General features: G+C 35.4%; 4 protein-coding genes across 5 annotated transcripts; 2 read left to right on the plus strand and 2 right to left on the minus strand.

The window, feature by feature from the left end:
* The first annotated feature begins 973 nt into the window (after window positions 1–973).
* LOC110810811 (AP2-like ethylene-responsive transcription factor BBM2) lies at window positions 974–4,983 on the plus strand. The gene is made up of 9 exons (XM_088218923.1): window positions 974–1,449; window positions 1,669–2,212; window positions 2,294–2,376; window positions 2,555–2,563; window positions 2,728–2,816; window positions 3,072–3,145; window positions 3,355–3,405; window positions 3,821–3,897; window positions 4,026–4,983. The coding sequence occupies exons 1-9, from the start codon at window positions 1,239–1,241 to the stop codon at window positions 4,850–4,852; spliced, it is 1,965 nt and encodes a 654-aa protein (XP_088075049.1). The 5' UTR covers window positions 974–1,238; the 3' UTR covers window positions 4,853–4,983.
* Window positions 4,984–12,157: 7,174 nt separating this feature from the next.
* On the minus strand, window positions 12,158–19,429 carry NPQ7 (antigen receptor-like protein (DUF565)). Of its 2 annotated transcripts, XM_088218953.1 has the most exons (4): window positions 19,288–19,429; window positions 14,013–14,156; window positions 13,420–13,598; window positions 12,158–12,730 (listed from the first exon to the last, which is right to left on the minus strand). In XM_088218953.1, exons 3-4 carry the CDS (start codon window positions 13,593–13,595, stop codon window positions 12,286–12,288), a joined length of 621 nt encoding a protein of 206 aa, XP_088075079.1. In that variant the 5' UTR covers window positions 13,596–13,598; window positions 14,013–14,156; window positions 19,288–19,429; the 3' UTR covers window positions 12,158–12,285. The 2 variants fall into 2 exon arrangements, with proteins under 2 accessions (XP_088075079.1, XP_021892819.2); XM_022037127.2 differs by lacking the exon at window positions 14,013–14,156 and having other exon boundaries at window positions 19,288–19,419.
* LOC148269203 (uncharacterized) lies at window positions 17,574–19,085 on the minus strand. Its single transcript, XM_088218943.1, has one exon. The coding sequence runs from the start codon at window positions 18,387–18,389 to the stop codon at window positions 17,574–17,576; it is 816 nt and encodes a 271-aa protein (XP_088075069.1). The 5' UTR covers window positions 18,390–19,085.
* Window positions 19,430–19,604: 175 nt separating the features above from the next.
* On the plus strand, window positions 19,605–26,553 carry LOC110810830 (Calcineurin-like metallo-phosphoesterase superfamily protein). Its single transcript, XM_022037126.2, has 4 exons — window positions 19,605–19,869; window positions 22,987–23,228; window positions 24,113–25,663; window positions 26,156–26,553. Exons 1-4 carry the CDS (start codon window positions 19,605–19,607, stop codon window positions 26,267–26,269), a joined length of 2,172 nt encoding a protein of 723 aa, XP_021892818.2. The 3' UTR covers window positions 26,270–26,553.
* Window positions 26,554–27,167: the final 614 nt, after the last annotated feature.

Consider the following 27,167-nt stretch of genomic DNA (forward strand, 5'->3'; position numbering starts at 1 on the left):
AAGATGATGAAGAAAATCTTGTTAGTTTATATTTTAGATTTAAAAATTAATTTAGATGTCTCAATTATATATAAATAAATAATTATATCGTCACAAAGGGATGTGTATTAAAGTATAGATACGCTGCATATTTAATACTTATATGTTCTACTAGTTGAAAATATTGTGCTAACATCTGTACTCACCGACGTTGGGGTTTGAAATGTTTAACAGAATATAAATTTTATGAGAAATTAACTATTTCGACTTGATAATTATATAAAATATAAATAGGAATAGAGTTAAAAATATTTGAACAAAACAAAAGTATAATTCTATTTAATCTAATTTTATGTTTAATTTAAATTAAATATGTTTATAATTTATTTTTAACATATAATAATCTAAAATTTATGATTGTAAAACTTAAAATATAAAAAACAAATTTGATTATATAGTAAATATATAAATTAGAATTATCTTTTTTATTTATATTAAATAACTTGTATTTATCTAAAAAAAATTAAATAAAAATAAAATTAATTTTTGGGGAGACAGGGAGAATTGCATGAGAAAAGTCTCTTAACCTTCTTTTGCGTAGCGGTATTTAGGGGCATTCTTTTTTCTTTTCCCCCTTAATTGACAACTCGAGTTTTGATTTACGGGCTCCCAATTAATTCACCTCGTTTAGATAAAAATCTGATTAAAAAAATTACTATTGGCACACCATTATAACCAAACAAATCATATATATATATATATATATATATATATACATATACACGCACACACACTTTAATTTCAATATATAAAGAAGATGACAATAATATCCCCGTCCTCGACCTCCCAATACCTTCTACCGTGCCCCATCATTTTCTCATTTTCATGTGAACGAATGTGTTCTAGTTAAAGAAGGGGAAAATCCCAACTCTGCCCTTGAGTTGAAGGGTGAGAAAATAGATATTTTTTGCATATATATATATATATATATACACCAATTACTTGCACCGGGAGAGAGGTGAACTTATTTTCTCCTGAATTTGCATTTTGACCTTTCCTCTTCTCTTCTTCTTCACTTCTAACCTATTCAAAACAAAGGCAGCTTCCTCTAAATCTCTTTCTCTCTGTATCTGTACTTCATGCATGAGAGCTTATACATATACATATATGTATATCTATACTCTCCTGGCTTTCATATCTCTTCTCTTATTACTTCTCTAGCACTCTGATATATATTCAGTAATAATCTCAAAGTCTCCATGAACAACTGGTTAGGGTTCTCGCTCTCCCCACAACAACTCCCATCACAGCCTGATCATCCTCACTCCCAAAAAGCCGTTCTGCCTCGCCTTTGCTTCAACTCCGATGGAATCTCCGGCGACTGCTTTGATCTCATGACCTCTCCCCATGATTCAACTCCCCCAGCTTTCTCCATCCTTGAAGCCCTCAACACAAACCATTCATCCCAAGGTTTGCTTCCTCTAAACCTCAACTCTACCCCTTTTGCTTTCTTGAGAAAAACAAATCAACACTACTATTAATTTCTCTATCATCTGTAAATAAATAATATATATATATATATACACTTGCTGATCCTTGCTGGGGATATGCCAAAATCCAACTTCAAGCAGTTCGTAGTTGCTAATTATATTTATGTATATAAGTTTTGTTTGGAATTTTTTTCTGCAGATTGGAATATGAAGGGTTTAGGCATGAACCCACATAGTAGTTACAAGCCATCTTCAGACCTGTCTATGCTAATGGGTAGTTCATGCAATACCCAAGGCCTAGTCCGAAGTGAAGAAGAGCCAAAGCTTGAAAACTTCCTCGGCCAAGGCCACTCTTCCTCCGTTCAAGACCAGGCTAGACTTGATCATGTTTACAGCATTAATATTAATGGAGAAGAAGATCATAGCAGTTGCAGTAGTAGCATCAACAACACCATCGGGTTATCCATGATCAAAACTTGGCTAAGAAACCAGCCGCCACCGACTCAGTCGCCTGAGTCGGTGCCGAAGCACAACAATGGCGGCGGTCCACAGACTTTGTCTCTCTCGATGAGCACCGGTTCACAGGGTTGCTCGCCACCGCGGTTGACTCACTCGAATGGAGAGACTTGTGATGATATAAATAAGGTGCAGGAGAAGACGGCAACTGGTTCGATTGAGGAGGCGCCAAGGAAATCTATTGATACTTTTGGACAAAGAACTTCCATATACCGCGGTGTAACCAGGTTGTTAGGTTTTTAAATGTCAAATCTTTTTTCTTAACTGATTTGGGATTATTATTAATAATAGTAGGGTTTTTCTAATAGGCATAGATGGACAGGGAGGTATGAAGCTCATCTATGGGATAATAGTTGCAGAAGAGAAGGCCAAACTCGAAAAGGAAGACAAGGTGCATAGATATATACACGATATATTCTTTTTTCTTTTCTTGTTGCATTTCTAAGATGGGAAAACATCCCTAAATTTTATCACCATTTAATTTCTTTACTAATTCGGTTGTGCTGATTTTTCTGGGTATGTCTTGGGAATGTATACCACTGATGTGGCGCAACCTCAAATTCTTGCAGTTTATTTGGGTAAGTACAAAATGTAGAGAACTCCACTTTTAGATTCTCTTTGTTTTTCGTTTTTTTGAATTCCTGTTCATAGATTTATAGTTTAAATCATAAACTTAATTAAAAGCACCTTGAACTTAAAAGAATGTTGAAGAAATAAATTGTTGTAATGTGTAATTTTGTAGGGGGTTATGACAAAGAAGAAAAAGCAGCCAGAGCTTACGATTTGGCAGCATTAAAATACTGGGGAACTACTACCACTACAAATTTTCCCGTAAGTAATCTTCACTATCTTAATTTAACTTAATTTTTGTATACACACATATATACATATATACCTACTCAAGTTATTAATTAACTTAAAAAGGCATGTAAATTCGTCCTTTTGATTTCTTTCAAAAGTACCCATTAAGCCAAAAAAGATCTTTAAAAAGTTGAGGAGGAATTATCTTTTTAAAAAAAATGTAATTATGTACTAGTAGTAACTAAATAAAATCTTTGTTTAATCTATGTTGAATAAACTTTGCAGATTAGCAACTATGAAAAGGAGTTGGAAGAAATGAAGCACATGACTCGGCAGGAGTATGTGGCGTCTCTGCGAAGGTAGTAGTACTCAAACTCATACAAATACATATAAATATATATGCATAGACATATAATATATATATGTATACATGTATAGTTAGTTTCTTGAGGAGAACCAAAAAAGAAAATGAAAACAAAACCAAAATAAAGCGCATGAATTAAATTCACTCAAGTGTTTATGTAAATTTATGCACTTACATTATTAATATTTTATGTGATGTGTGCAGGAAAAGCAGTGGGTTTTCTCGAGGTGCATCCATTTATCGAGGAGTAACAAGGTAACCTATACATATGTGAATACAAATTCTATTTTATATAGAAATAAATGGTTGGCATCCACATCCAGAAACTTTAATATTTATTAATTCTAATCAATAAGTTACTTGTATTATGATAAATTACGTATGTCCTTTTAAAGAGCAAATTATATATATATATGTCCTTAACAATTATATAAATGCTTGATCATTTGAAACCGTGCTCTGGAACATATAAATCCAGATTAACAGTATATACTACTGATAATCTTATTTGAAGAGAGGAATTTCTTTGGAGTATCTGTGTATATATACACACACACACACACACACACATTCACATTACTGCTTAAATATTATCAAAATATAAATACTGTAAATATGTATTGTCGTCATCGTTATAAGAGTGTAGTATAACTTGGACGAAAATCAACAGACATCACCAGCATGGACGATGGCAGGCTAGGATCGGACGAGTTGCAGGGAACAAAGATCTTTACTTGGGAACTTTCAGTAAGTTGATTAAAATTCTTGAGTAGCTGATAATTGTCATTCATATAATACGTATATTTTAAAAACTAATCCCTCAATGTCGTTATAAACAATTAGATCATAAATATTATACATTTATATACGTGTAGGCACCCAAGAGGAAGCAGCAGAGGCTTATGACATCGCGGCCATCAAATTCCGAGGACTAAACGCCGTGACTAACTTCGACATGAGCCGTTACGATGTTAACAGCATTCTCCAGAGCACAACTTTGCCCATCGGCGGAGCCACTAAACGTTTGAAAGACGTTGAACAGACGGCGGCCGACATGATCACCACCGCCACCACCCTCCATAATCATCCAGAAACAATCCCTACTTCACACCTCCCTGACGGAATAGGCAACACGGCAGCTACTTGGCCGTCTACCATTGCTTTTCATCAACCTCGGCTGTGGTGCAAGCCAGAGCCAGATTCTGATCATCACAGCTTTTCGGATCATCATCATCAGCAGCAGCAGCTACTGCAACTGGGAAACACCCACAATTTCTTTCAACCTAATTTACTCCACAATCTCATCGCCACTAATTCTGTGGTCTATCAAGGAGGATCAGTTGGGTACAGTAACATTAACGGAGGGTTTATGGTCGCTGACGATGGCAGCCAAAGTCAACCAAATGGGTTTACAGAAGATCAACAGAGTGATGGCGTGAAGGTGATCGGTGGTTATGATCATCATCTGGTTTCATCGGATCCTAATTACCATGCAAGAAATTTATATTATTTTTCGTCATCATCACAATTACAGTCATCGGCAAGTGCAGTGAAATGTGTTGATGGGTATGATGATCATCAAGATTCTGCCTGTAACAATTGGGTGCCAACAGCTGTTCCTACCGTGGCACCAAGGTCTGCAAACATGGCTGCAGTCTGCCATGGAGCTCCTGCAACGTTTACTGTCTGGAACGATACATAGAGAAACCTGTTAAGACTCGTGGATAGAGGAAGAATATATATATCTCATCAGGGTGAATTGCTGCAGGGATCTGATGGATGAATACAACTTATTTTGATTTTCATTAATGGATCTCTTTTATTTACTCTAAATTTACTTGGTAATAATTCATGGTAAGCTAGGGCGAATCTTTTTTTCTTACTCTAATTTTGAGATCATGCAAAATTTAAGGGTCTAACACGAATGTTGAAGCTCAAAAAATATTTTATACAAATGAACGACTTACCTTCTCTTGCTGTAGGACAGATTTGTGAGCTTCACATTATATACATATATATATATAGACATATATGCATATATTATATTTTGGATCCTCGCTTTTCTTTTCTCACAATTATATTGACCAGATCAGTAGGTACATTGCTAGCTTTTCTAACCTTAATCAATAAAATAACTTTCCATGGGCGGAATATTGGTCCATTTTTTTCCTTTTTTTTGCTACAACAAAAGAGGAATACAAGCACGAAACAGATGACAAACGTTAGTTCCTGGTAAGACGGGACCAAGTTAGATCACAAATGTGTAGGAATATCAACATGTTCAGATCCTGAAGAATAATCCCTCCAGTCAGGGTCCCTTAAAGAGGAATACAAGCACGAAACAGATGACAAACGCTAGTTCCTGGTAAGACGGGACCAAGTTAGATCACAAATGTGTAGGAATATCAACATGTTCAGATCCTGAAGAATAATCCCTCCAGTCAGGGTCCCTTCAAGAATATGGTGAACCAACGAGTTAGAAAGTCAGCACAAGAAGGATACGTTGGATCCTATGGGCAACCTGAATATCTCAATCCCTTCTCATGAGATCCTTGGGCTGATTCTCAACCATGCTAGTGGGACGATGACGCTAGAACTTAGGGTGAAGGATAAGCATGAATCGGTGATAATCAACTTCCACAATCATCTTTTTAATCTCCTGACTCTTAGACAAGCTTAAGACCTTTTGTGATTAGTGAAACTCTGCCAAGAAATGTGTAACACTCCACACTTGATATGAGATGTAACTTCTGTTCATGTCATTTTTATACAGTAAACCCATAAAATAAACATATATACAAGTTAAAATTTATCATACAACCTAACATCTCATATGATATATATAGTAATTATATATACAGAATATGATGTCAAAATTTAGAGTTTAACAAAATAAAACGTAAATTTTTTGAATATATACAAAATATATAAAATATGAACTTTTTTTACAGGTTCTAATCGTCTGGCAGATATTTGAATTCTTCTTTTTTATTTGAAAAATATTAGGATGAAATTTAATGAGTTTCACCAACTTAATAAATATTTCCGTTCTCTCAACTCATATAAGATTTAATACAAAACACATAATATGAGACAAATGCAATAATGATGTTTCAATACAAAATTCATTTATTATTTTCATCATTTCACCTATTTTTGATCGGATTTCTGAATTCTCTCGAATATCATATAAAATCGTCAAATGTATATCAACATACTCTCGAAAAAATACATATATACACTCGAATATCAATTATAATCTCAAAACATGACCACATAACTACATACACACTAAAGATCACGTATACACTCGAAAAACTATTTCTAAGGTTTCATTGCATAATGACGTTTATGTCGTTATCAAAGAAATGCGAAATGAATCCTCCATTGCATGGATAGCACACCCACAGAGAATCTCATAATGGTCATAGTAGATATGTTTATTAGGTGACCCACACTCACAAATACCTATTCATATATGAACTAGATTTCAAACTCTATCCATGTACAGGTTCACCATGCCCCTTGAACTTCAACCATACACATACACTCATCTCCTCGATTCAGACTAAATAAAAAAGGTATTTAGGGTCCATACCATAATCACTCGCATCCTCTCATTTCTGATTTCTCATTTACTTTACTCTCATTCTATCTTTGAAATTTTATTTAAATTAATCATTTCACTATCATAATTAATCCTTTTTATTTTTTATTAATTTCTTTATGTTATTTTATTTTCTTTTTCAACTTTGCACCCAATTAGTAATTTTTTTTTTTAGGTTTAAATCTATTTCTCATTATAGTTCAAGTATTCCTCAGTCTTTAGATTTATTTTCTGGTTTCATCTCCTCATAAATTTTCAATAGCGTAGGTTCACTACTTATATGTTTGGATTCTATTCTTCATCGAAAATCAGGTCAGTATCCGTTAAAATTTTAAAATACACATAAATTAATAAAATATATGCAATTTTAAAAATTCAAATCCAAATTCAGAATCAGAAATACTTACACTCCTACACAACAATTTTTTCGAATCCGTCTACACACCCTAATTTTCTGTACGTGCACGACACAATTTAATTAATATAATTTTAAATACTAAACAAAACTAATTTAAGTGAAATCATGGGTTTCAATGGCAACACGAAAACAAAATTCTAAAAACATCGAGATCCATATCGGGGAAAGACCTTTCGGGTTTTCATTCAGCGGATTAGATTCCTATGCTCGAGGAAGACTTTTCAGCTTTCCGAATGATGAATCGGAATCCCAAAAGGTTGAATCTGGTTTCCATTCCCAAGGTAGACCCTTTAGCTTCTACAGGTGGGTCGGTTTCTTCACTCTCAAGGAAAACTCCTCAGTTCCCATGCACGTGGGTAACTCAACCGAGTTCGCGCGACCAGCTTGACACCAGGCCCGCTCCACCACCGCTCAACGACCACCAAAAATAAGAAAAAAAGCTTTAACTTTCTAGCGTGGGGCAATTCGACCTCGATTTGGCTCCTAGTTGTCTCCACTTGGCCACCTCGCGGCTCCCTAGCTTGCTTGAGATGGTGATTTTAAAACTTACAAATTGATTAATGAACAAAAATAAAAAAAGATTGAAAGAAATAAGGGAAGAAAAGCAAAAAGGACGAATCTTTTACCTCGCTTGCCTCGGTCTCCGCCATCACACGGTGTCTCAGCCTGATTCTCTTCCTTCTTCTTTCTTTCGGCTTAGCTTCCACCGCTCTCTCGCCTCCGCCTCTCTTTTCTTCCCTTTTCTTCCCTTGCGGCAGCCGTTCTCGGTTCCCCCTTCCCTTTCACGCTCGACCACTCTTTTTTCTCCATCCTCTTCTCTTTCTCTGATCTCCCTCTTCCTTTCATCTCCTTCTTTCTTCCTCTCGAATTTTCCCGCATGACAGTCTCCTCTAATTCTTTATCCCTGATCGGCTCCTCTCTCATTCTCCCTCTCTTTTTTCTGACTACTCTTACAAATGAAGAGAAACCCTAATTTTTTCCTTTTTATACCCGTCTTCCCCAACCATTGGATTTCACAAAGCTTGATCTGGGCCGTTTATCTTTAATAAAACCTCAGCCTTTGGATTACTCAGATGGTTTGATCAGGACTGTCCATTTTTATTTTATTTTTTTGCCCCATTCCACTTCCATTTTTTTATGCTTTTACCTCATTTTTTCTTACATGTTTTCATTTAGGTCTTTAAAATCAAATAAAAAGGCCAAAATTTTAAAATCCATTTAATTTAAACCCCAATCACAATTAGTTATATATTTACTTACTTTTTTATTTTAATTGGGGTTGGATGTTACAAAAGGAGTGTCAGATTTATACCAATGTTACAAAAAAAAGGGCTAAAGATCCACCTAACATGGTTAGATGAGGCTCCCTGTAAATAAACTAGTTGGCTTTCTATGAATATATTCATTGGTATTAAGCTTCTACCACAACAAGAATAGAGCTTGTCACCCCACCATAGGATCTCTAGTAATTCATTGTCTTGATTTTTTGTTGCTTTGTATATTATTTTTATTGATATATAAAAGAAGTAAACATAAAATATTGAACTATTCAAATTGAAAATATGAAAATATAAATTAGAATGGAAATAATTAATTATTTAATTACAATAATCTTTCTTATATAGTTAGTTGTGTGTGCACCACCTAAATAATACTACAAAGTGCTAATAAGGTAGATAATGGAGATCACAAGTAAAGATTGGTATTCACTATCAAAAATTGGATTAGACCAACTAAATCAATCACCAACTAAAGAAAGGAGTCTAACTAGAAGGTTAACAATTTTAATTTAATTCAATAGTCCACATCTAAGGCTACAATATTATATATCATATTAGAGAATGGAATAAAGTCAGGACTTTGTTTAGATGAAGATTTTTGACAATACTTAGAGGGAAGAGAAAGAGAGTTTTGCTCGCCGAACATTTCCTTAAATCATAACCTAGGCAAAAATAAAAATAAAAATAAAAAAACCTAAAGGGAGATTTGATATCCCTAAGGTTTTTCATCCTAAAAGTAAGTTCCTAAATCTAGAACTTAGTTTTGAATTCAAGTTTAATGTTTGATTGATTTACAAAAGCATTATCACATTTCTTTTGTATATTTAGGTTTTAACAAAAGATCAAAATCTAGTTAGGTTTAGTTAGATCTAATCAAGTATATTTATCCAATAATTAATTTAGTTAAGTTTAATAATATAAGAGTTTTTTAGACTCCCATTAAATCAACTATATAAATATATAAAAATTATAGGAGAATCAATTGAGTATCACAATGAAAAATTCAAACAAGGGTATAGTTTAAGATGTGTGCTAAAAACCTTAACACACTCGACTTAAAAGTCAATATTCTACAAAAGCCAAGTTTAAGTAGACAAACTTTTCTAGAGAGAATGATCTTCTTATAATCATGTATCACATGCAATAATTTAAGAATTAATATAAATTTCTATCGAAAAAAAAAACTAAGATTTATTGAGGTCATGCAACTTTGGATCCCTTGCAGAGGTCTCAGCTAAGCATTTTAATGAAAGACCCAAAAATTAAGTATAATTTATTGGTGTTGTTAGGCATTTTAGCTTGTTTGACCTAAAGGTCAACTTCCTATATTTGAAATAAAGTTTATCTAAACAATTCTTTTCTAGAAAGAATAATCTTCTTATAATAATGTATTTGATGAAATTAATAATTTAAAGAAACATACAAGTACACAGTTGTAGTGCTCACGCACAATTTGCATGAAAATGGAAATAATGTAAGCATAAAGAAGATAAACCAAGAGAAATAAAGAGGTGATCTATTGGAACTCATATAAGCTTTTACATAAAGTAATAAACAAAATTAAACCCTAAACAAAGGTAAAAATATACAACACAAAAGTTATGGGCAAGCATATTTTATAGCTAATTATAACTATTAAAAATATTTCTTATTTAAAGTAGTCTTATGGAATCATTAATATTGGTTGAGACTCTTAAGTCTAAACAACCATATCTATATGAGATGACAAGTATGAACAAAGTGGCTAACATACATTTTTTTGTAGGCATACTTTACTTCTCACAAAACTTTTCTAAAATAGTTATTTTGCGAGTAGAATAAAGAATATTACAAGTAGATGAATAAAATTGTTTCTCATGTAAGTTATCACTCATGCAGTGTTTTGCTTCTTGGCATTCTTCAAGGTTATCACAGAGTCCAATAAAGAAGAGAAAGAATTAACTTCTAACTTTATGGTTGGTTCATAATAGTCTAAGTCTTATATTAGGTGTTTGTTGCAATAAAGCTTTGTTTTATTCTCTCTCTAAGTTTTTGCCTTTTTAAGATCAAATACAAGTCACAAGTGTATTTACAAGAGTTCTACTATTTTTAATTTTCTCTAAAGTTCTACCTCCCTTTTCTAAAGGGAGCAACCCCATTTATACTTTTTGGCTATTAAGTACTTAGTAGGTAAGACAGGTCTCACGTAATTATATTGTTTAAAAACTCAAAAGATAAAGAAGTAATAAAAGTATCCAACAAGTACAAAATGTCATCTAAAATTAAAGTTACTTATGAAATCTTCGTATTACTTTCAACATTTTAAAATTAATTTAAGAGTCCACTTCAATAGAGATTCTTCTTATCCTCCTTTATTATGTTAAATGCTAAATCTAAGGACTAAATTAAGGCATGAGCTTCTTTAATCTCCATTGAACAAGGAAAACAAATTCTTTACATAACCAAAAAGACAATTCAAATTATAGAGTACCTAGCCACCACTTCTAGCCTTATCCGTCCTCTATTCTTTTGCTAAGGCGCCAATGCTCAGCTTGATAAAACTATTAGGTGATGTTTCATGTGATAGGTTGTATGGGTCTTGAATCCATATGTGTTTCATTCATGGAACCTGTTTCCACTTGAATATTCATATTCACTCATTATACTTTGTAGCTTGTTAGACTATTGATAAGAAGTCAACCAAATTCTATCATGGACGCATGTATTTATTCTCTACATAAACTTTAAAGAATAAATAAACTATGATATATGATGACCATGAGTAGAACCCAAATGATGTCTAACCTACAAATCTAAACTTCAAGCTTTGTTTCTTTTAGCTCAATAGTTATTTACTTTGTTTTTTTTTTTTTTTAAGGATAGTTTATTTACATTTGTTTATACTTTTTTTTTATTTGTAATAATATTTAATTTTTTTATATATAAAAAAAAAAAAGAAATCAACTTTTTACCTAAATCAATAGATAACCAAAAGTGAGTAACACAAGCAAAAAAAAAAAAAAAATCAACAAGCTAACTTCATAGATAAACAAATGGTAAATCCCTTAGATTTTCTTTTTTAAAGTAAATCACTTAGATTGTGTTAGATTTATTTAGTGGGAATAAAATAATGGTTGAATTACAATCCAATAAATTAGGAATATAATGATAATTTAATTCTTGTCTTTGGTTGAACAAATAAAATATAATAATAAAATATATCTTATTTTATTAAGTAGATGGAAGACTACCTTAACCAGTATATTTTAAAATTTAGTTTATCTTATCTACAGTACCTTTATACACACACACACACACACAGATATATACTACATAAACATGCTAGCAAACCACAAATATCAAAATCAAATCACCTGCAACTGCAATGATGGAGAGAAACAATTTGATAAGTTGGGAACTTTGCTTTATAAGCAGGATATTTTAATAATTAAGCAACTTAATTACAATTTTTCATCTAAAAGTACATAATTTTTAATTCCACGAAGTAGAATCAGAGATTCCCCCCTTCCAAAAATAGGATTATCAATTACTATCTTTTCGGAATTGGAATCGAGTATTTTGAACCAAACAACAAAATTTTGTGGGAATTAAGCTGAAATGAAAATTTGAATTTAATAAAAATTAAGGCGAACAAAATGAAGCTTAATCTTATTACTGAAATAACAAATAACGAATAAATAACGAAACAAAAAAAGTGAAGAATAAGCGAGGCAAAAATAAATCTTTGGAGCAACTTAAATCACGATAAGGATTATGAAACATCTAAAGCTTGTAAAGAAACAAACTACAACAAATGCAAAGAGATAAGAAAGAGAAGTATAGACAATAACTCAACTCCCTAACTTAAAAGCATCCACAAAGAGACCCAAGCAAACACCGGCTTTCAAATAATTCATCATCACCACAAAGGATTGTATCCTTCGACTAGATAAAGGAGGCGGCTTCCTGTACATAAGCATTCCAATCCCTTCAATGGCTGCAACCACGACACCAGCGACCAGCACATCCCAGTCACCTGTCTGTCCAAGAATTGTAGCCAAAGCATTTGCCGTATAGAAACCCAATAGCAACAGAAATACCTTCATGGGGAAGTTTCTTCTTGCTGAATTAAGCTTCTCCAGCAGCTGTCTACCACTTGCACTTACTATCCTCCCTAACCGAGTGCCCCCGATATCAGAGCTGTCACTACTGATGTTCTCTTGTCCGCCGTCTCCAGGAATTCCACCTGTGTTTAATGCAAAGGGCATTTTCCATCCAAGTCTTGTCCTCTGGGAACTGTTTGTGAGAAATACAAGAAACGACTATTCATACAACCTACAGTACTTAAGTCAATTTAAGAGCACTTTTAGTTCAAATGAATTCAGAATCAGAAAGGTTATCTTCTAATAGGCATATTCATATGCATGGGCCCAACAAGTAACCATAACAAAGATTAGATTTTAATATTGTTCTGTTTTTTAAATGCTAAATGAAAAATGAAACCGACTATGTGAGAAAAGCATGTGAAAATGTACAAGGGGCTAAGAGATATAATTAGTTCACAATCTACAGGGCTCAGAATATCCATGGATTTACAGAAACTGAGATTGTTTTCAAGCACATGGTCATATTTTGAAATGTAAAGCTGTTGGGCAGTACACATAAAACCCAAGGATAGTCATAGAATCATAGGAGAGAAGAAAAACAGTCTATGTCAGCTTCGAAGATGTCATAATATTTAAGTTCATCATGAAAATTCCCAAATCACACAAATAACACTTGCAACATGAATTTTATTAGTAAACATTTGGTAGATCTTTGGAAACTGCTGTCATACAGACAACACACTTCAGTCTCCATTTAGTTAGTGATATCACAAGGAATGTCGATGAGTAGTATATGATAATGTTTTTCTACGGTCTTGTCCCTATAACAAGATAGGCTGCAATAGACAACTTGAATGCCAGAAATCTTTTTAAAATTACCTCTTTTTACGAAAGAATCTAGATTTTATGCCAACCATTGAAATTTGTTCACTTTGTTCATTGCTCCTCTTTGCGATTCCACGAGTTGCAGGAGTTACATATGCACTTTCACAGAATTCATTGTCCAATATATATAAACCTGACTGTAGCAGTAGTAGTCCCCTCTGGCAGGCCATAACCTACAAACTTTCAAGTTTCAAAATGAATGAATTAAAGTGTAAAACATCAAACTAGAAGATGATGTAAAATCTTTAGCTTGCAAGTTCTCAATCAATTGCTAAATCCCAAATGCGGACACAGAATGCCAAATTATTGGGAGAAATTCCAGTGAACTACAAGATTGGCACCAGGAATCAAACTAAATAATTTTCCTGGTCTAGAGTAGTGCATCCAATTGATTATCAACTAAACATTGTACCAAATTTTGAATACTTCTCCAAACCTCATTACCAAAACAGAATGCAACAACATTACTGTTTTTCACAGGGAACAATCTAATGCAAGATACAAGCGACTAGCCACTGGTTCTCATCATTATGAAGCACAACTCATTCCCCAAAGTTCAAATATCTTCCTTTTTCTAGAGACTTTACCTGCAGGGAATGGATTCAACACCAACCTCTCCCTCCTACCACCCTTTTGTTGGTAAAATGGTCAAAGCTTTGATAACATAGTTCAAAATTCTCCCAACTTCAAACCTCCTGTTGATCGGAAGCGAATAAGCTTCAAATGAGGCTCTGTGAATAAAAAAATTTAGAGAGAAAATTGAGGAGAGAGAGGGCAGCAAAACAGAGCAAGCTAATGCAACTGCCTCTGTTTTGCTGTTTTTGAAGAGGCGTGCACTTTCTTTGGAAAGAAGAAGTAATTTCTTCTTTTTATTTCAGCATATATATAGAAATACAAATTTAAACAGATTATATCAACCAACCAATCAAATCAGATCGACCGAAAATCATGCATACACATCGCATGGAATTTTACGTATACTTCCGTGAAACAACTTCACGGTGGATTTCCTTTTTTTTGAATTTAAACTCAATCGGACAAAATTATTAAATTTAACACTCCCCCTTAATGACTTTTTTCACCAATCCCCACCTTTTCCCGCAATTCCTCAAATTTAGCTTTAAACAGGACCTTGGTTAGAATGTTTACAAGCTGATCATCAGTGGAGCAATGTATCAGCTTTATTTCTTGATTCCTCTCAGCCTCACGTATAGTATGATACTTAACGTTGATGTGTTTAGTTCTCCCGTGCATTACAGGATTTTTCGCAATGGCAATTGCAAACTTATTGTCCACATACAACACTGTAGGTGTTTGTTTGTCCAGCTTTACATCATTGAACACCTTCCTCAACCAAATTGCTTGGTTAGTTGCTGTAGCTGCGGCTACATACTCAGCTTCAGCTGTGAACTGAGCCACAGTATCCTGTTTCTTAGATGCTCATGAAAAAACACCGGAGCCTAGTTTGAACAAGTACCCAATTGTGCTACGTGCATCTTCTACGCTTCCTGCCCAATCACTGTCACTGTAGCCGACTAATCTACCCTCAGCTCTTGCTTTAAATTGAACACCAAAATTCCAGATTCCTTTCAAGTACCTCAGCACATGTTTGGCAGCTTGTAAGTGTGATTCCCTCGGTGAAGCCATGTACCTTGAAAGCAAACTTACTGCAAACAAAATGTCTGGTTTGGTAGCTGTGAGATATAGAAGGCTCCCAATCAGACTTCTGTAATTCCCCTCTTCAATTTTGCTACCTTTCTCATCCTTTGACAATTTCAGGTTGGACACCAGTGATGTAGATACTGATTTACAGTGATTCATGTTGAATTTATTTAGAATTTTTTTGGCATACTTGCCTTGTGAAAGAAAAATACCCAGGTTGCTTTGATGAATCTCCATTCCCAGGAAGTAGGTAGCCTCCCCAAGATCAGACATCTCAAATTCCTTTTCCAATTTCAGCTTGAACTCTATCATTTTCCTTTTGTTGCTGCCTGTCACCAGTATATCATCAACATATACTACAGTGATAAGACTGTCTTCATCTCTATTCACATACAGTGTATTTTCTGTCATGCTCCTCTCAAACCCACAGTGGAGTAAGTATGTATTTAACTTATCATACCAGGCTCGTGGAGCCTGTTTGAGGCCGTATAGGGCCTTGTAAAGAAGATAGACGTGTCTCTCCTTTCTAGGTTGAATGAACCCCAGTAGCTGCTCAATATAAATTTCTTCATTCAGCTTGCCATTCAAGAAGGCCGATTTCACATCCAAATGCATCACACTCCAACTAAACTGAGCTGTCATGACCAGAATGAGTCTAATTGTTTCATATCTGGCCACAGGAGCAAAGGTCTCTGTGTAGTCGATTCCTGGAAGCTGGGAGTACCCTTTTTCCACAAGCCGTGCCTTGTGCTTGTTTGTTGTCCCGTCCGGATTGAGTTTCACTTTGAACACCCGCTTTACTCCAATAGGTTTTTTTTTTGTACTTGATTTTACCAGAGACCAAGAATTGTTTTTGTCGATCATCCTGATTTCCTCTTCCATGGCAAGTCTCCACTCTTGCTGCTGAAGTGCTTCCTCAACAGAGGAAGGTTCTTTTGAGGCAAAGCTGCACCTCTCATAGATGTCAGTTAGACTTTTCATTTTTATTCTCTCTTCTGCTTCACCTTCTTCATCTTCTTCATTTTCTTCATCTTTTTCATCTTGTTCATCACTCTGAGTTGGGTTTGATACTGTCATTGATTTCTTTCCTTCTTCAACTGTGACACAGTCTCGTTCGACTTTCTGCTTTTCCCAATTCCAGTAGCTGTTTTCGTCCACTGTTACATTTCTTCGAATCATAAGCTTGTTGGTTTTCAGGTTTAGAATTTGATATGCTTTTGCTTCAGTACTGTAACCCAAAAATACTCCCAATTCAGCCTTCATTTCTAGTTTGGATCTCCTGTCATCCGAGGCATGGCAGTAGCACACGGATCCAAACACTTTTAGATACTTAGTTGATGGTTTGATGCCACTCCAGGCCTCCGCCGGTGTCATCTGCTTTACAGACTTTGTAGGCAGCATGTTGAGCAGGAACACAGTAGTGTTCACTGCCTCAGCCCACAAGGCTTTAGGCAGGTGCTTGTCAGCAAGCATGCTTCTTGCCATTTCCACAATGGTTCTGAGACACCATTCTGTTGAGGAGAATATGGTGCCGTGAGCTGCCTTTTGATCCCATTCTCATAACAGAAATAATTGAATTGGCTGGAATTGAATTCAAGCCCATTATCCGTCCTTAGGCACCTCATTACACTACCACTTTCCTTCTCTACAATAGTTTTAAACTTCTTGAATTCACTAAAAATTTGAGTTTTATTCTGCAGGAAACAAACCCAAATCATCTTGGAAAAATCATCTATGAACAAACCAAAATACCTGCAACCACTCATGGAGTTTTCTATCATTGGACCACAAATGTCAGAATGGATAAGTGCTAGCTTCTCTTTTGCTCTCCAATCTGCTTGCGAAGAAAATGAATTTCTTGCCAATTTCCCCATCTGACATGCACCACATACTGTCCCAGTGACTGCAATATTTGGGAAGTCCTTGGTTAGGCCTCCCTTCTGCAGTTGTTGTAGCCCAGCCGTATGAAAATGCCCAAGGTACCTATGCCAAATCTCACCTTCAATTACAAAGGCAACACTGACCCTCTCAACTACTTCTCTGAGTTTCAAGGAGTAGACTTGATTCTTCTTTTGAATGAAAGTAATCAAGCGATCCTCAGTATCATATATCCTGCAGCAGTTATCCTTGAATCCGACCGAGTAGCCTCAATTAGTCATCTGATTCACACTCAGTAGATTCTGTGAGAGGGTAGGAACAAAATTTACATCAGTGATAAGCTTCCTGCCTTCCTTGGTTTCAATGGCTATGTTGCCTTTGCCCTTGATGGTTTCCAGCATACCATTCCCAAGTCAGACCTGGCCTGTGATTGTTCTGTCAAGTGATACGAATAAGTCCTCATCCTTGCACATATGGGAGGTGCATCCACTGTCCACCACCCAAAGAGTATCATCCTCCACTGGCAGCTTACTTAGTGCAACGAGAATTGTGTCATTTTGTTCACAGGACACCTTAGTGACATTGGCTTGTTGTTGTTCCTGCTTTGGCTATGATTCTTCCAGCTTCTGTTTCTGTCTACAGAATTTCTCCTTGTGGCCAAGCCTTTTGCAAAAATTGCACCGAACGGTTTTCTTTCCCTTGTACCAGCACTCATTCTCAGAATGATTTGTTAAGGAACAGATACTACATTGAGAATATTTTCTTTGTTTACTGGAATTCTGGTTTCTAGTTTGATTCCATCCACTCCTTCTTCCTTGATTCTGTGTTGAAGAGCTGCCTTTGATCTGAGTTGAAATTAAGGCTCCCTCAATATGTTGTCGAACATGCATATTTACACGTTGCTCACTGGATTGAAGCTTGTTTATTAGCTCAGCCGATGAGATAGACTCTATGTTTGCTAACTCCTCCAAGGCTGAGATTTTAGACTCGAATTTGGGGGGCAAGCTGATAAGAATCTGCTCTACTACCCTTGATTTTGGAAAATCCTCCCCAAGCAGTCTCATTTTGTTTACCACATCCGAGAGTTTGGATGCATAGTCTTTCACTGATTCATTTTCCTGCATTCTGAGTAATGCAAACTCACTCTTCAGTCTCAAGATTTTTACCTTCCTGCTTCTGACTCCCCCATCGAACTCTTCCTTAAGTTTCTCCCAAACAGCCTTTGGTGATTCGAAGTTCATAATCCTTGAAAATACCCTATCCGAAACGGCCGAGAAAAGGCAAGCAATTGCCTTTGGTTTCTTGGCTTTATCTTCCTCGTGCTTTCTGATTTGGTTTATAGTGGCACTGTCCCCTGGTGGAGGAGGATCACTGTCATCCAGAATAACATCCCACAGATTTAAGGCTTTCAGATGGGCTCTCATTTTGATTGCCCATACATGGTAATTTTCTCCATTGAAGTGTGGACGGGTGTTGTTCCAGTGGATATCATTGGATTTTTTGAGGGTATAACGGCTCTGATACCACTTGTTGATTGGAAGCAAATAAGCTTCAAATGAGACTCTATGAATGAAAAAATTTAGAGAGAGAAAGTTGAGGAGAGAGAGGGCAGCAAAACAGAGCAAGCTAATGCAACTGCCTCTGTTTTACTGTTTCTTAAGAGGCGTGCACTTTCTTTGGAGAGAAGAAGTAATCTCTTCTTTTTATTTCAGCATATATATAGAAATACAAATTTAAACAGATTATATCAACCAACGGATCAAATCAAATCGACCGAAAATCATGCATACATATCGCATGAAATTTTATGTATCCTTCCGTGAAACAACTTCACGGTGGATTTCCTTTTTTTTGAATTTAAACTCAATCAGAAAAAATCACTAAATTTAACACCTCCCCAAGGACCCAAAACAAAAGACAGCTTCTACTATGAGGAAAGTAAATAAAATCTTAAGAACGTGATGTGAGAAAACTATATTATGCATAGCTAGGCATAATTGCAGCCATCAATCAGAATGAAAGAAGAGCATTCCTGCTTCGAAGGTGAGTTGTTAGTGATAACAAAAATGAGTTCCAAAAGTATGAGAAAAAGGCTAATCCATCTCCTATGGTGAAAAAAGAGTAGTGGAAGAGAATGAAACAACAAGCGCGGTTATTCGTTTTTTCATGTTCTAAGAAAGCTATGTTCCAAATTTCACCATTTCCAATCACAATAAGTTACAAAAATGAGAAGTTGCCCACAAATATGGAAAACTAGAAGAAACCCATTAATTTTCCTGATAAAATATTCAAGACCAGCATGAAAAGTTAGGGAAACCTAACCGTCGAGCAAAAACTGTGAAGTTTGAGGCTTTGCGTAGCTAAATATTCCTCGCAAGAAATGGAAACCGGAGACGGAGACGAAGACGGAGCCGGGACCGGAGACAGAAGCAAGCAACTATTGTCATAAATGCAATTCCCTTTCTCCTTCCAGGAAAAAATTATTTCTTTATATTTATTTATATTCTTTTTAGTGATGAAGCTGATAGACTAGCCTAGCTAGCCGCAATAAAACGACACCGTATCAGCCGATCAAATCTTCTGCTTTTACATTCAAAGATACCTGTAGCCTTGGTTTCTGGTTCAGTCAGTAGAGAGAAATGGAAGGAGAAAGAATCCCAGAGACGGGGAGAGTGGGGATTGTTATTCTGACGCTCTTGTGTGTGTTGGCACCTATTTGCCACGCTTCGAGGAAAGTGATAGATTTGGAAAGTGGACCAGAATCTGTTATATGGGTGGTGCAGCTTTCTGATCTCCATTTCAGCGTCCACCACCCTGATCGAGCCCTTGATTTCAAGCGCCTGGTCGCCCCTTCTCTCTCCCTCATCAACCCTTGCCTTGTCCTCATCACCGGCGATCTCACAGGTTAGTCGAATCTTTCATCATCTATCTGTAATTTCATCATATTAGATTGATCAGGATGTATGAATTCCTTGTTTGAGCTTCTTCTTCCTGCACGTCGTGTCATTAACCATGGCTGTCTTTACTAGCTTCTGCTAACAAGGCACCAGAGCCATGTTTTTATCTAACCTGTGCCGGTAGTTTTAATCACACTTGCAGGATCAGAACAGATACAATGCAATATCTGAATAGATTTTCTCAGTGTATTAGATTTGTTGGACTCTAAATGTTGACGCGATTGGAACGTAGTCACTTCAGAGAAAATATCAACCAACTAATCTTGTCTTGGAACATATCTAAACTCTAAGTCCTCCTTGGGCTTGTGCAACTGTGTGTTTGAGAGTTTTTAATGAGATTTCGCTTGAGACTCAATTATAATAAAGAGTTGAACTATCAGTTTGTTTGCTTGGGAGATAGAATTACTAAGATGATAAAAATGGCCTTATTTAGTAAATATAGTTGTTATGTTACATAAGGTGGGATATTAAGATAATTTAATTGAAAAAGTATAAAAAAGAAAATTTTTATACTCCCTCCCAATCTCCGATTGTTGAATAAATGGACATTCTAGAGGTTTTAAGAAGCCTTTTTTTAATTTGATCACCTATCTTTCTTTAAGAACCTACAAATGGAGTTTCATAAGTAATCTGCCTTACTTTACTCTTTTTTATGCCTCAACATAAACTTTCCAACAAAATGTAAGAAAAGATGCATATTAAACTCAATAATTTTGGATTGTATGTACACTGTGCTAATATTTCTGCAGCATGTGATAGTAGTATCTGTTGTATTACAATGCAATTGTGATAACACATTCTGGAACCTAGTAGTATCTGATTTCGTAGTTGAAATTATGCAATATTTGGCTTCTGCACTTGACTAGGATACGACTGTTTGTTTCTTGGCACTCCAACAAACCAGATTTGTGCTGAGAAAGAAGCAATAACCCGCACTTTATCTTCTTGTGTTAGGGCAGCCAGCTAATATCAACATCAAAATATCCTATTAGGTGCATTACGGAATCATGATATATCTTTAGTCCATCGGTAATGCTCCTTGATATATCAGATATTCATAGCTTGATAATTATAATATCTGGCTTCATGCACATATTAGCAAACTTGTTTTACAGCAAATGATGGGTTAGGATGAAAAAACATTTTCAACATCCGATTGGTGTATAGTCAGGCCATTGTTTTGAAATGGCTATGGAAGGACCTGTATGAATTGTAGAACATTTAACTGCTTCACTATATATCTCATTGAATAGATCTCCAGTAGTTGATGGTATCCCATTGTTATTAATCTTGCTCTAAAACATTCTAAAGTGCCATCACACATTTGTTTGACGTTCATAAGCACATCTAGAAGCTACAAGTCTTTGTAAAGCCATCTAGAAGCCACAATATTGACTATCAGTAGTGGAGGAACAAGTAACAACTTGCCAAGTATGATTTTTGCAAGCAGGGTATTGAATGCTGCCATTGCTTGTCTCTAGTTCTGGTGTTTTGCTGCTTGGTTGTATGTTTTTGGTCCTCAAAAAGTGCACTTGAATCAGAAAGGGGAAAGCTAGGAAGTATGGAGTTTGAGTTGGGAGTTCAATGTTATTGTGAAAGCCAAGTATCCCTACGATTTTCAGTGAGTCCCTGTCTGATGAAGAATGCACTAGCACTAGATTTCCTAAATAAATTAGAAATTGTAACTATATTAAATGTAAAACAATTATATTATTAAGGAGTCTATTACTATATCATATAGGAGTCATTGTAGTTTTAGTAACTTTATGATGTTATTCTTATGGGTATATTTCCTATTTGGATTAGCATTCCTAATTTTGCTACTTACTATTTTCTTAATTTAATTCTATTTAGAAAAGACTACTTAAAATCATTATAAATAACTTGATACTTATCGGAGCATTCAGTTATTCAATAATATTTTGAGGATTTCTCAATCTTTTGCTTGTGTGATGCAATCAAACCCTGAAGTGTGATGTTGAAGACTTCTTAAATGTGATGGCTAAGAAGTCCTAGATATGATGTTTATGTTTTTTATCCCCAAATCTCTAATTGAATAAATCTACTGTATTTGTTGCTTGTGTCCAAAGAAGCCCTTAATGGAGGTTGTTAAAAGATCGTTAAGGAAAGTTTGTAAGAAGCTGATGTGAAACCTGGAGCTTGTGAACTTTAGGCAAGTGAAAGATGAGAACTGGTATTTGGAAAAATTTTATTGAGAATCCTAAAGCTTTTTGCTAGTGGAAGTGAGGGTAAAGAGTTCAACGGAAATTGCTGATGTTGAGAAGCTTTGCTAAAGGAGAATGAGGACTAGTTGTTCCTTGGAATTTTCGTTAGGGGAAGCAAGTATTATTTGTCCCATATAAGTTTTGACTCAGAGCATTTTCCTTGGGGAAGCAAGGATTAATTATTCCAAAAGAGTTTTGAGCCATTAGAGCTTGGAGAGTGAGGATAAGTTGTTTTATAAAAAGTTTGTTTGTGAACCCTGGAGTTTTTGTTAGGGGAAGTGAGGATTATTTGTCCCACAAAAGTTTCGACTTGAGCATTTTTCTCCTTAGTGAGGATTAATTATTCTAAAGAAGTTGTGAGCCATTGCCTTATTGGTTCAGAAGTTGTGAGCATTGCTTTATTGGTTCCTTGCTTCTTGGAATGCCTTCCCTCCCTCTCACTATCTTCTATTAATTTTATCGATGTTCAATTCTTAGTGCATTAAAGAACTTTTGGTTGAGGACAAATCGAGCAGTACAGTTTAAACAATATGGGACAAAATCTGGGTATCTAGTTGATACATGAACTTATTGAGGTGAGAACTTTTTGATAACTTAAAAATTTGTGTAGTATATTAATCATGTATGTAAACCAAGGATGCTGCCTCATTTAGGTACTTTGTAGATTCTCCAAGAAGTGTCCAACAGTATGGTATTGGCTTTGTTTCTGCACACCTTTTTGCACCTATATTTGTGAATTATTCTGCCTTGTTATGCATGCATCAACTTTATTGAATTCTGACCATCCTTGATCAAGCGTGATGGTTCTTCCAAAGTTATTTTCTTCCTTTCTTAACCAGATGGGAAAAGCACGGACTTGCTAACAATGAAGCAAAATGAGGATGAGTGGGTGGAATACAAGAATGTAATGGAAGATGTTATGAAAATGAGTGGGCTTAATAAGAGCATATTCTATGATCTTAGAGGGAATCATGATAACTTTGGGGTACCACTTGTTGGCGGCCTGTTTGACTTTTTCTCGAAGTACAGCATCAATGGGCAATTGAGAAGGAGAGAGAATGTCAATAGTGTCACCATTCAGGTCAGTCCTCTTCCAATTTCAAACATTGTGTTTATGAGAAAATAGTTTGTTTGTGATTTCTCTCACCATTAAATTTAGATGAATAGTAGTGGATGTATCATAGGTCTTCAGTCTTTCGTCTGTTTGTATGGCAAATATTCTCCATAATTTTCTTTTTCAGCTATTTTATAGTGCTAACTTCAAGTTCTAGAATAATGCATCATTCAGATCATTCCATGCACTTCCTGTTTTACAGATGCCATTTCTCTCTGTGTTTCTGTTTTGTTTTTTCAAACATTAAAATAGTCTGTTTGTGAGTTCTTCACCATTAGTTTAGGTCTTTAATCTTTACTCTGGCTTTATATGGCAAATGTTTTCCATGTTTTTCCTTTTCAGCTACTTTATAGTGCTAACTTTTAAAATTATAGAATAATGTATCATTCAGATTATTCCATGCACTTTCTGTTTTACAGATGCCCTTTCTCTCTGTGTTCTTTTTTTGGGCTAATTCTGATCAAGCTTTATATCGTTGTAAGGTTACAAATTTTCATTGATTTTAACTTTACATCAGTAACGAGTAATATAGATCTTTTTCTCTTTTTCACTATAACGATCTAGATGCCCGTTTCCAAGCTATCAAATACTTGAGGTTGCTCTCATTGAAAAATTTTTGGCTTCTTATACAACAAACATTAATAGTTGGTATAGCAATATCCCTTGGAAAAGTAAATAGTAATTCCCTGAATTTGAATAGTAGATTACTGAGGCAACTAACAGATGAATGCTTTTCATTACTTATGTGTCTAGTTGGAGGATCCTTAGTCTGCTCTATGTTCTTTTCACCTATTATTAACATCTTCTTTCTATCCGATAAAAAGTTAGGTTTGTGTGTTTCTATTATCCAGACAGGTGAGAGTAAAAATCTATTTGTCAGCCTGGACAGCACAATGCATGTTGGTGTACGAGGCCCAACCAATCTTTTTGGCCATCCAACCAACCAACTCCTCAATGAACTAGAGGCAGAGTTATCACAATGGGATACTCAGCAAACAAAACTCGTGACCAAAATTGCCTTTGGACATTTCCCGCTTTCATTCTCGGCATTCTCAGAATCTGGAAAGAGCCTGAAAGATGTTTTTCTCAAGCATTCTTTATCATCATATTTATGCGGACATCTACATACAAGATTTGGCAAGAATTTGAAGCGGCACCATCAATCTGCTCCTTATTTTCCATCTTCACAAGAGTTGTTCCAGCTTAACATGCAACAAATAGCTTCTCAGAGTACTAAAAATTGTTCAGTTGGGGCCCCACCACTTAAAGAATTTTGGGAGTGGGAAATGGGTGACTGGAGGAAGAGTAGAGCCATGCGAATTTTGGCCGTTGATAGAGGTCATGTTTCATATGTTGATATTGACTTGAAGTCAGGAACCAAAAGGACTATCATATTGCCAACCTTCCCACTAGACTCATGTTTCATGTCATCATCTTCATCGAAATACAAGTATGAGTGCCAGCATACGGTCTTATCATCTTATGAGACAGTCAGAGCTTTGGTGTTTTCCATCTCTCCAATAGTCTCAGTTGTGGCTAGGATATATGATAGCAGACCTGGATTTCTCAATCTCGTCTTGGAAGCACCGATGAGAAAACATGCGGATGCTGCCTCTAGGGGAGATCTTTATACTGCTCGATGGAATTATAGAGCTTTTGAGGATCCATCGCCTGATAGATACTGGCTGCAAATAGAAGCAACTGATATCATGGGCAGATTGACATTGACAGAACTGAGACCATTTTCTGTTAGTGGTCAGAGTGCTAAAATCTCATGGACATGGAAGGAGTTTTTTGTTATGGGTTGTCAGTGGGCAGCATTATATTATCCAATTTTTTGGTCTGCTTTATTTTCTCTACTCTTGATTCTTCTTGTTCCAAAAGGTCTTCTTATTTTCTCAAAGAAGCACTACATGTATAAAACGTTTGTTTCCAAGAAAACCTTCATAAATGGTATAGCATGGATTCTGCAGGATCTCTGCAGGCTTCCAATAGCATGGTTTGGTCTGTTGGGTTACTTATTGTATCTAATCTTGTTTCCTTGGCTTTTTGGGAAAGTTTTCACAGACAACGAAAAAAGAGCATACATGACCTATATGGGGTGGGTAATAAAAATTTCTGATGGTAGCCAAAAACATGAATACATTGGTTCCCCGGATATAATGGTGGTGACTCTTCCCCATCTCTTTTTTGTGGTTTTACCTGCTATTTTGGTTATGGGGGCTTTGGCTGCTGAAAGAGGTGTCTACAGAGAACACATTTTATTACTTTCAGGGAAGAAAGAAGGTTACATGGACCAAGAAAAAAAGATTTCCCTAACATCGAAGTTCTGGTTTGTCAGGAGATTTATAAGAAAAATCCTCTTGCTGCTTTGCATGCCAATTTTTTGGAAGCATATAAAGGTGAAGCCTTATTCAATACTCTCTTTTCCCCTTACATTCATGTGCATCCCATATTAAATTACGTGATAGCTCTTAAATGAAATAAGTGTATATTTCTTGGAGTGTTTAAGAATCCCTTATATTAGGCTTATAGTCATTTGTTAATATTTCATAGGCCCACCTCCATCACTTTCACGTTCAAGTTACGGTCAGACAGACTTGGCATGAGAATAGTAGGCATGTCATGACTATCGCAATGAATTTATTGATTGGACCTTTTTGCCTCCATAATATGTGTATCTAACCTGCTTCATAATCACTGTATTTCCTTTTCAAATGATGGGCAAAAAAGTTCTATAAATTATTTTTAGAAGACTACCTCAGAAGCTCTATTGCAACAACTCGAAAAATTCTTGACAATAGATAATTTGCTTCATTTTTTTGGATTAGTTGATTATAATTGGCTTTATCGTGATTTTACTTATGTTGGTCTTTTGAATTGATTTCTTACAGAATTGCAGATCCCTTATCAGAGCTTATGAGATGAACCCACTGCATTTTCCAGGATATAGCCTAACAATTCCTTTACTATTGGTTTATGTCATCTTCAAAACGAAGGGGGTCTAGCGAAGGACCAATAATGGTAAGTATCACCTGTCGCTGAGAATTCTGTACTATTTTTTAAGCACGTCTCCGTCAATACAATTTCAGGTGGCAGATTTAGTACTCACCTTAAACTTATTAGAACCTGGAGAACTGATTCCGTGTTCTGTTCCGGTAGAAAGGGTTCAGCGTAGATCATGTGTATATCAACTGCTTGGGTGAACCATGAACAAAATAAATAGGTCTTGTTCACTATAACTGTACTTACGTGTTTGATTCAATTCATTTTGTCTTCTTTATCATTCCAACACTAGGGTTTTACCTATATTTCATACATATACATGTATATGTATATATGCACAATAAGAATGGTAAAGCAATAGAGTTTACCAATAGAGATTGAATTGAACCAAATCAACCATAAATGTAACTAAATTTGAAGCATGATATGCGTGGGAATGGTAAATTTGAATACATGTATATGTATATATGCACAATAAGAATGGTAAAGCAATAGAGTTTACCAATAGAGATTGAATTGAACCAAATCAACCATAAATGTAACTAAATTTGAAGCATGATATACGTGGAAAAATTGATCCCCTGGTATTTAGAATATTAACTCTTTTATATTCTGCATTGTGAAGAATAGAAGAAACCACTAGTACTAAAACTCTAGTGAAATTCAGGTTTTTTTCCCTTAAATTTTCTCTAGGGTTTTAAAAGAGAAGCTATTTTCCCAACGTTCTCCTTTATTTCGTTCTATTGTTTGTGCATGCAACATACATTTTCATGTGAATGCTTAGGCTTACATATCCAAATCCTGGAGGTTAGATTAACATTATGGACTTGCACAATCAAATCTGTAATGGAACTGAATTAATTCAAACTGCAATGTATTAAAATTATATTATTGGTATTA

This window comes from Carica papaya, chromosome 1 (genome assembly GCF_054855325.1).
Source record: "Carica papaya isolate Zhongbai chromosome 1, ASM5485532v1, whole genome shotgun sequence".
NCBI lineage: Eukaryota > Viridiplantae > Streptophyta > Magnoliopsida > Brassicales > Caricaceae > Carica > Carica papaya.